We start from the raw sequence: 10,347 nt of genomic DNA, 5'->3' as shown, positions 1-10,347 counted from the left end.
TCTGTGCTTTAATCTGTATTTAAATTTATATAAACAAATAAAAATGAATGATGACTCGCTCACAACTTCCACCCGATTAATAGGCAATACACTGCGTCATCTTACCAAATTGCATTACTTTTTACAACAGATTTAGTCTATTTGGGTAAACAAGTAACGTCAGAATAACTTCCAAAAATCAAGCCTCATCTATTCCTGAGCCGTTTATTCTGTTTTAATCTTCTCATCTTAATACAACAATAATTCTCTATTAAAAGTAATAATAAATAAGATGCTCTTGTCCTTTATAACAAATACACTTGTAATAATATAAGATTGCTCCTTTTTCTTTGTAAATTCCTGGTGCCATGGTTAATGAAAAATAGAGGATAGACCACCACTTTTTTCTCAAAAAATAATAAAAATAATAATAATATAAGATCGTATTCTCCACTTGGGAGCCACTGCCAAATTTTTCTAAAAAAGATAGATCGCTTTCTCTCCTATAAAAATTATTTGTAAAAGAAAATGCTAGTGGAACTTTTTATTAGGGGTGTTCATTGGTTTGATTCTGTCCAAAACGAATTAAAATAGGCAAACTAAAGTTCTATTTGGTTTTCAAAAATCAAACCGAATTGAATTGAAATAAAATAAGAACCGAAGTGAACAAATCTAAATTTACTTCGGATTGTTCAGTTGAACCGGAATAGGTTATTAATCATGAAAGTAAATATTTTTTTTGTTAATTTTTTTATTTTTTTAAAGATGAATTGAATTTTTTTTGTTTTGTTCGGTTTAACCGGTTTTAAACCGAACCAAATAATATACATTATGTCGCAATTTTTATTTTAAATGTTTCGGTCAGTTCGGTCTAACCGGTTTTTAAAATTTCTAAACCAAACTATTAAATCGGTTTTAGAAGATGGACCGAACCGATCCATTTAACTAGAAAAAACAAACCGTTAAAACCGAACTTTTTCGGTTCGGTTTATAACCGATTAAACCGAACCAATGAATACCCCTACGGCCCTACTTTTTATGGCACATCTGATTAAAGTTAACTTAGAGAGATGCGAGACTCCTTTTGGCATCATTAAAATTGTTTTTATTTTATCTTTTATGGACATTTTCATGCGATTTTAATTTGCATGTGACATGATGACCATTGAATGTTTGAATAACGAATATCATGTATTAATATGAACAGGTTTTGTTCCGTACTCAATCGGATCTCCATTTGGACCCGCGTTGTGGCGGATCCCGAATCCGGATCCAACAAATGGTGTTTGCATTGTCCTAACCAACCGCAAATAATGATGGGTCCGTACTCAATCGGATCTTCACTACTTCAGTTGCTTCATATTATTATACTCATTTAAAGCTACCGACAAATAATGATGGGTCCCAAATATGGCACCCTTAAACTGCATTTAATTGAGTCGCTTTGGGCATAGTTAGGGCTGGCAACGAGCCGGCTCGGTCCGAGCTAGACCAAGTTTATGGCTCGCTCGTTTTAGCAACGAGCGAGTCATGAGCGAGCCAACATTTGGATCCGAGCTGAAATAGTGGCTCATGGCTCGCTTGTTTTGACAACGAGCGAGCCGAGCCAGCTCGTGAAAGCTCGTGGGCCAAAAAGCCCAAATGTTTTAGATAATATATTATAATGTCAACTGCCATAAATTAAGTTTGTAACTAAATTCATACAAACACAGTTCACAAAATAAATTCATGCATACTAAATTCACATAAATTTATACCAATGTAATTCATACTTGGACTGAGCTGGCTCGCCAGCTCGCGAGCGAGCTAGGCCTTAGCTCAAACTTGTTAATTTTGAGTCGAGCTAGTGATGAGGTGGCTCGTTAATAGCTCGGTCCACTAACGAACAGGTTGTTAGCGAGCGAGCCAGATGCGAGTCACGATCGATCCACAAGCTACGAGTTTTTTTGCCACCCCTAGGCATAATTATGAGGGATGAAAAATTTCTTGGGGAGTACTATACTAAGAGCAACAATTCTAATTTTGAGAGTTGAGAGAATTTTTTAATTCTAAATACCCAAATTACCCTTACTTATTTAATAAATTGATTGATTACAGGATCCACTTCCTCTCTCTCAATTAATAATATAACTAATTAAAGGAAAGTTTTTTCCTTGACAGCATGAGGATTTCCCAGGAATGGAAGGGCAAACATATTTTGTCCTATAAGAAATTATTTAATATTGGAGACCCATATTAATAAAAGAGAAGGGTTCAAATGCCTTCATTTTTTGTACCTCCATCATGCCTCTATTTTTAAAAACTTTAATAACTCAAAATTTAAATCTTAAAATTCAAAATAAAACCGTTGGATATGAAATACATCATTTTATCTATGCACGTGTAAAAAATTATGACATTTCAACTTTGATTTGGTTATCATCTTGAGCTTATAAAAATGTATACTAATGTGGATAATTTTTAGACGTTGATTTTTCAAAATCTTGATTTGTATTGACTTTCCATTAAAATTTTAAAGTAATATGTCTCAGTACCTCTCTGGAACCAGATAGACTGAAGAGCAAATCAGAATTTGCTGAACCAATCCCCGCATTTTGTAATATATAAGGGAGCTCCAGTTCGCAAAGTGTCTCACGAACAATCCTAGCATACTAAGAAATACAAAGAAAACTTAAGAATAGCTTAATTTAAGCACCATGGTTATAAATTTCATCAGATAAAAAATGAGATAAAAAATCACAGGGTTGTTTTCATATGAAAAGAGTTGGAGCTTTTGTGAAGGTTCAATCCCAGCTTTATCCCATAAAGTCATTCCACGGCCGGCCCGAAGTAGTGTAGGCACTCATCCTGTCTATAGAGTGCTACAAAAATATAAAGATAAAAAATCATCACAACTTACCTCAAATACACAAAATCAAGCTAATATACACTTATGCAGGTACAAGCTACAAGCTAGAGGCATGATGGAGGTACAAAAAATGGAGGCATTTGAACCCTTCTCTTTTATTAATATGGGTCTCCAATATTAAATAATTTCTTATAGGACAAAATATGCTTGCCCTTCCATTCCTGGGAAATCCTCATGCTGTCAAGGACAAAACTTTCCTTTAATTAGTTATATTATTAATTGAGAGAGAGGAAGTGGATCCTATAATCAATCAATTTATTAAATAAGCAAGGGTAATTTGGATATTTAGAATTCAAAAATTCTCTCAGCTCTCAAAATTAGAATCGTTGCTCTTAATATAGCACTCCCCAATTTCTTTCATGTTTTCATTCATGAAAAGTACAACTCACCTATTTAGATCAGTCTAGATGTCAAATAATTTCAAAAATATATTGCTATAATTAGATACTCCTAAGAAATATTTTACTCTCAACTAAACAACTTAAGATATATCTAAGAAGATGTATAAATAATTATTGCTTCTCGAGTCATTGTATGTTTTAATATTATTAGCAATCTAATAGTAAACTATGTCATTATTAATATCTCTAACATTTTAATAAACTAACTTTTGGAAAAAAAAAAAACAATAAAAAATTGATATTTAAATTCAAAATAAAAATAAGTCATAGAGCGATGAGTAAAAGCTAAACTTCACTAGAAGTTAAATGTAAAACACATTTTGCATGTTTGGTTGTGGAGTAAAGTTAGGTAGGGTTAAATTAATTGCTAGCTTACTTCAAGTTAAAATGGATTAATTTAATCATGTTTAGTGGAGTAACTGTAAGAGAAAAAAATTGAAAGATAAATGTTACTTTGCATGCATAGATAAAATAGCTTACTCTGAATTAACTAAATTTAAGTTAAAATGTTACTTCATCTTTGAGTCGAAATGTAATTTTCAGCTAAGCAAATAAACTGTTGGACCTAGGTTTGTATTTGGATTTTGAAGATTATCAACAATTAAACTTAATTATATGATTACGTTAGATTTTTTTTTAAAGATGAATCCAATGATTATGTAAATTTTTGATAGGTTTCATTAAAATTTTTTTTAATATGTATGATAGTAGTCCAATAAAGTTCAATGAGTCAACTCGTTTTTGGCTCGTGATGATTATAAGCTGAGATTTTAGCTCGGCTCCGATATCTCAGCTCACTCGGCTCACTAAGTTGCTATGGTAAGACGATCACTGAGGCCAACTCGTGATGAGCTAAATTGTGGGGCCACCCCTAATTCCCACCATATTTTTTTATTATAGTTTCGCCCTAATTTAAACAGATAATTAATTAATAATTAAGGAGGTTTCAATATCTCATGTCTTTCATACTTTTCATATCTCATATTTTTATATCTTAGTTTTTAAAGTTTAAACTGTCAATCCGAACCACTTAGTATGATATCCATACTAAAATATGCTTGAGAATGAAAATTTTATAATTTTGGGATTTTTTTGTAATATTTTTTAAGATAGGTACAAAATCATTGTTTTCAAAAACAATGATTTTTCTACCAACCTAAAAAAATAGTAAATATTTTCCAAAAATTATAAAATTTAGTCACCGAGCATATTTATGGATGTTGAGCGGTTTATATCAACAGTTTGAATTTTAAAAATAAAAATATAAAATGTGAGACATAATGAAATATAAAAAGCACACAATATTAGAAATTTGGAACCTCCTCTTGATAATTATAGAGGCAAACCTAAAAGAGATCAAACAAATGGGATATATATATATATATACAAATTAATAAAAACACTTGTGTGTGTATATATATATATATATATATATATATATATATATGAGTGTGGCTAATTTGTGGTGCAAAAATTTGAAAATCGCTGTTTTTTACGGTGCAGAATTTTAATAAAAACAGCGATTTTCAAACTATCTTAATAAATAGTAAAAAAATTCCAAAAAATGTAAAATTTGGTCTCCAAGTAGATTTTAATATAGATTAAACATCTAACGGTTTGGATTTGTTGTTTGAACATCACATACGCTAATATAGCCCCGGAAGCACCTCGGTCGAAGTGCTTCCGGTAGCAAATTAGCTACACTCTATATATATATATATAACTAATTTAATACTTGTATATATATAAACAATATAAATAATATATGCCTAAAACAGGAGGCCATTTAATTAAGGGTACATTAATTCCAATGGACTTATTATATATGGTGCAACCAACAACAACCAAAAGACGAATTAATGCACATAATTCACCCTAGATGGCCATACTATATATATACACACCATTCCAACACGACAACGCAAACATATGACATATATATATATATATACCTCCTTGCCATAGTCTCACGCTCTGCTCAGAGCACTCTGATAACCTAAATCATAATGGCCAATAAGTTTGCCACAATACTTGCGTGCAATTTTAGTGTTCTCAATCTGCTTCCAGCTATTGCATATACAACCGATGAACCATTTGTAAAGATACAGAGCACCCAATTCACCCTAGATGGCTATCCTTTCCTCTTCAATGGCTTCAATTCCTATTGGCTGATGCACATGGCGGCAGGTCCTGAACTGGACAGGAATAAGGTAGCAAACGTGCTTAGCGAGGCTGCGGCTAATGGCTTGACCGTGTGTCGGACATGGGCTTTTTCCGATGGTGGCAATAGAGCGCTTCAATCATCGCCAGGTGTGTATAACGAACACGTATTTCAGGTGATTACATATCAAAAGATAAAAATTGCATGAATATTATATATATTCATTTTGTCATAGAGAGTTCTCTTGTAGTACGAGCATGCTCTGAAAAGAACAAAACAACCTCTGTTCCTTTTAATTTATTAGTTTTAAAAAGATAAATCTATTAGTTGTTGTATGCACATACAAGGAGAATTTCCAGGATCAAGTCTGTTAATTTGTTATCTAAGAAGAGAATAAATGGTGTGTAGGCAAAGGCCGGTACGGTATTAGCATGAGCTGTCTTTTGGATGATGAGATACTGTACACTGAAAGTAACACTTTTGAATTGAATATCCCTTCTCTGGTCTCTATCTGTACCGACATAGTATTAACAACTTCCACAGAAAACCAACCAGTTAGAAAGCTTGATGACTTGGTCGACCTGTGGTAGCGTACAATGTTTAGATACTATATATATTTAGATAAGTTATATGATAACACTGAGATGCTATGTCAAGATGTTATTAGCCGCAAAAATATGTTAAAATGAATTATTGGTAGCTAGAAGCTACTTGTAAAATGTCAGCACAAAATTTGAGAAGGACAGACAAGCAAACTTATAGATGCTCTGAAAATATACTTGACTTAATTAATTGTATTCTTTAATAATATGATTTAGCTAGGAAAGTCAATTTCCCTACAATCTCCTATCCGGTAAATGCATTATTTGTATCAATCATGCATGTCTATATGCCGACTTGTGTCAAATTTCTTGAATGACAATTCAGCATGTGACATGATAGCAAAAGGTAGCAAATACTATCTTGACAGCATGACAAGTTTAAATTATCAAACTCTCTGTGAATTTTCAAACTTAATTTCCTTACAGTAGAAGTTTGCCTTGACTAATAATTAACCCGGTCCATACACCTGGCATAATTGTATTATTTTCAATTATGTGTTATCGGGTCTGGTTAACATTATTCGAATACTAAATTAGTTTAAATCAATAACAGGCACTGGATTATGTGATATCAGAGGCAAAGAATCATAGTATCCGATTGATACTGAGCCTGGTAAACAATTTTGATGATTTTGGAGGGATAGCACAGTATGTCAAGTGGGGCCGAGATGCAGGCGCAATATTTGACAGTAAAGATGATTTTTATAAAAATGAGTTAGTGAAGCAATACTACAAGAACCATATCAAGGTAACCGCTTCTTGTTAATAGGATTAATGTTGTTCTCAATTCTGCATTTAATTTAGAGGTAATTAGGCTATGGTACTTTGGATCCATATAATCGTATATTTTTTTTTAAAGTTCATACAGTCGATCTGAACCACTCAATATGATATTTATATATCAAATTTTATAATTTTTTTTAAGATTCTTTTTACTATCTTTTAAATAGGTATATAATCACTACTTTTGGATGATCCAATTTTTTTTTATTAGATGATTTTCTACCTATTTAAAATAAAAGTAAATTAATTCTAAAAAATGTAAATTCTGGTCTCCATGTATATTTTTATTTGAAGATCATGTTGGACATTTTTATCGACCTTTTGAGCTTTAATAACAAAAATATGTATCCGAAATATGGATCGATCTCCGCATTACAAAGTAAAGTACCATAGCTTCACTCTTTAATTTATTAAATTTAATTAATAACAAGAACTTTTAAAAAAATTAATAACAATGTACTTATTCTTTGCTTAATTTTATGTAGAGTGTGCTAACAAGGATAAATAGTATAACACAAATGGCATATAGAGATGACCCCACAATCATGGCATGGGAGTTAATAAATGAACCTCGCTGTGCTTCTGATCCTTCTGGAAGAACTCTTCATGTCAGTAAATTCTGTTTTTCCTATTTAGCATTTTTTTTTCAGTTTTTTTCTGTTATTTAGTATAAATTATAGAAATATGTGTGCGATTTAACATAATTATATACTCCAATAAAAGGAATATTAATTGTTACCTGTCTAGGGTTCCGAATTATGGAATCATGCTGGCATGATTTACAACCAGAAGAAATGGATGTTGTAATTTATAAAATTTTTTTTACAAATTTCATTGAATTTATATAATTTTTATAGAATCGTATCTTTATTTTCAAAGTCTAGATACTCGATCTAAACCACTTAATATAATTCTCAAATAAAATTGTACTTGCAGATCAAATTTTTTATTTTTTTTACTATTTTATTAGATAGGTAAAAATTATGTACCATCTGAAACTAGTGATTTTTATCTCTCTAAAAATAGTAAACTAATTCTAAAAATTATAACATTTGATCTCCAACTACATTTTCATACAAAGAACTTGTTTAATAATTTAGATAGACTGTTTGAATTTTAGAAACAAAGATGTGGATTCATAACACAGATCAATCCGTAATATGCAAATTACCATTGCCTCACTCTATATTTGTATTTTTTTTTTGGAAAATAGTACTGATTTCATTAAAAATGAAACCATTTAACAGAGAACTGGTACACGACCTCTGGCAAATGTACTTACATTCTATATAATTTTATGTTAATTTTCATATTAGCTAATAGAATTTTATTTATTTATTTGACAGGCTTGGGTTCAAGAGATGGCAGCTTACACAAAATCAATTGATGAGAAGCACCTACTAGAGGTTGGAATGGAAGGATTCTACGGTAACTCTATTCCAGAGAAGCAACGATACAATCCTCCTGGGTACAACAAAGTTGGAACAGATTACATCAGAACCAATCTTATCAAAGAAATAGATTTTGCAACAATACATGCATATCCGGACTTATGGTAAATAAATAAAATCCATCAAATTTTACTCTTAATTAAATTGTTGAAATGCCTTGTAATGCCTTCAACCTTCCCTTGTTTTCAAAGTATACTGGCACATTTTCTCAGAAATTAAGATCATTCAATAGGAGATAAAAATAGAGGGACTGAAAGTGTATATATATCTTTTGTAATAAAATTCTCAACTGTGTTGCATCTTGTTTTACATGTAATAACCAACAAAAAATAATTTTATTATCCACAAAATAATGGAAAAAAAAAAGTTAATGGTTCTCTTTAATTATGTTTTAAGGCTACCAAGCCAGAGCGAGGAGTCTCAGAACGAGTTCGTGCTACAATGGATAAAGAGTCACTTGAATGCTGCTAGAAAAATACTACAAAAACCGTTAATCTTCACTGAATTTGGTAAATCTCGAAAGGACCCTGGTTTCACCGAGGCGAACCGTGACATCTATCTCGAAACCATCTATGACACAATCTACAATCTTGCAAGGAGCAGCAACGGGTGCTTGGCTGGCGGTCTTATATGGCAGATATTTGCCGAAGGAATGGATTTGTACTCGGACGGGTACGAGATTGTGCTTACTCAAGCATCATCGACGCTTAATATCATTATCAAGCAAGCGCATGCCATGCTTGAATTGGCTAACACAGTAAATTAGAGAAAGGATTAGTGTAGTCCCCTTTAGAGTCTTGGATATTTTTTTTTTAAGCCAAGATGGTAGGGATTCAAATTCCCATTGATATTTTTAACAATGGGAAATTTGATTTTTGAGCCTTCCCTATTTTTAGGGAATAGGAAAAGATCACACAAGATGAAATTAGTAGGAAATAATTTCATCTTATGATGTGTTAAATAAACAGAAGAAGTAGAGCATTTTTGTTTAGCAATACAATACTTGTAATATTTATTTTTTATTTTTTTTTATTTTTTTGAAAGCCTGGCAGCGGCTGCCTGCAATACTTGTAATAGTAAAGAAAAAATAATAGTGTACTTGAGATATATTCACAACATTATCTTTTTATGTTTGTTCCAGGTGAACAATACAACACTTGTAATATAAAAGAAGAGATTTATCTGCTGCTGCATTGTATCTGAAATTGTAAAAATTAACCAGGGGTTGGTCAACGCCGTAACCAATCAGAGGTTAGATTGCAAGTAATTTATGAATTGAACATCCGTCCCTATATATGATTGCCTTGATTAATTACAAGCATGTGCATATATTTATTGTTTCTTGTGTTATCACCATTTAGTCCCTAATTTTATTTGAATCTCCGTGCAACAGCGTGTTGAATTAAGTAGTTGACTGAGGCTATGGTAATATGCATATTACGGATAAACCCGTGCGATGGATCTTTATCTCTATTTGTAAAGTTCAAACAGTCGATTCAAATGTTAAATAAGATCTACAATACTTCGAGACCAAATTTTTATATTTTTTTTTAGAATTCTTTTAGATAAATAAAACAAATCACTATCTTCCGATAGTATAAAGTTTTTAAATCAAGTGTTTTCTCTAAATTATCTAAAAAATAATTTTTTAAGTATATTTTTATATGGAGATCATGTTGAACGCTTCAGATTGACTGTTCTTATTTTGACCTTGAAAAAATATATATGAGTCCATAGTATGCGCGACTCCATAATATGCATATTACCATAGCCATCCATGTATAAAATTTTGAAAAAAAGTAGAGGGCTAAAATTGAAATATCTTTAATCAAGGGCGCTATGATGAAATTTGGCCCACATTTCTTGTGCCGATATTTTTATTTTTACCCCATTAAAAAAATATTTTAATAATAATAACCAAAGTTTAGCAAAAGTTTTAAAAATACCCCACCCGTGGAAATTTTCCACGGGCTGGAATTTTAATTCCCGTTTTTTTTTTTTTATAAAACAGAAATTTGTTTTTATTTTTTATTTTTTGTATTGAAATATTAGAAATGTTGGA

General features: G+C 31.4%; 1 protein-coding gene across 2 annotated transcripts; it reads left to right on the top strand.

The window, feature by feature from the left end:
• The first annotated feature begins 5,018 nt into the window (after positions 1 to 5,018).
• On the top strand, positions 5,019 to 9,472 carry LOC144566808 (mannan endo-1,4-beta-mannosidase 5-like). Of its 2 annotated transcripts, XM_078316835.1 has the most exons (5): positions 5,020 to 5,624; positions 6,605 to 6,799; positions 7,320 to 7,442; positions 8,181 to 8,389; positions 8,682 to 9,472. In XM_078316835.1, exons 1-5 carry the CDS (start codon positions 5,295 to 5,297, stop codon positions 9,049 to 9,051), a joined length of 1,227 nt encoding a protein of 408 aa, XP_078172961.1. In that variant the 5' UTR covers positions 5,020 to 5,294; the 3' UTR covers positions 9,052 to 9,472. The 2 variants fall into 2 exon arrangements, with proteins under 2 accessions (XP_078172962.1, XP_078172961.1); XM_078316836.1 differs by lacking the exon at positions 6,605 to 6,799 and having other exon boundaries at positions 5,019 to 5,624.
• Positions 9,473 to 10,347: the final 875 nt, after the last annotated feature.

This window comes from Carex rostrata, chromosome 15, assembly GCF_964058835.1.
Source record: "Carex rostrata chromosome 15, lpCarRost1.2, whole genome shotgun sequence".
In the NCBI taxonomy this organism is placed as follows: domain Eukaryota; kingdom Viridiplantae; phylum Streptophyta; class Magnoliopsida; order Poales; family Cyperaceae; genus Carex; species Carex rostrata.
Note: the sequence above shows the minus strand (reverse complement) of the source record. Positions and strands in the feature narration are given on the sequence as shown.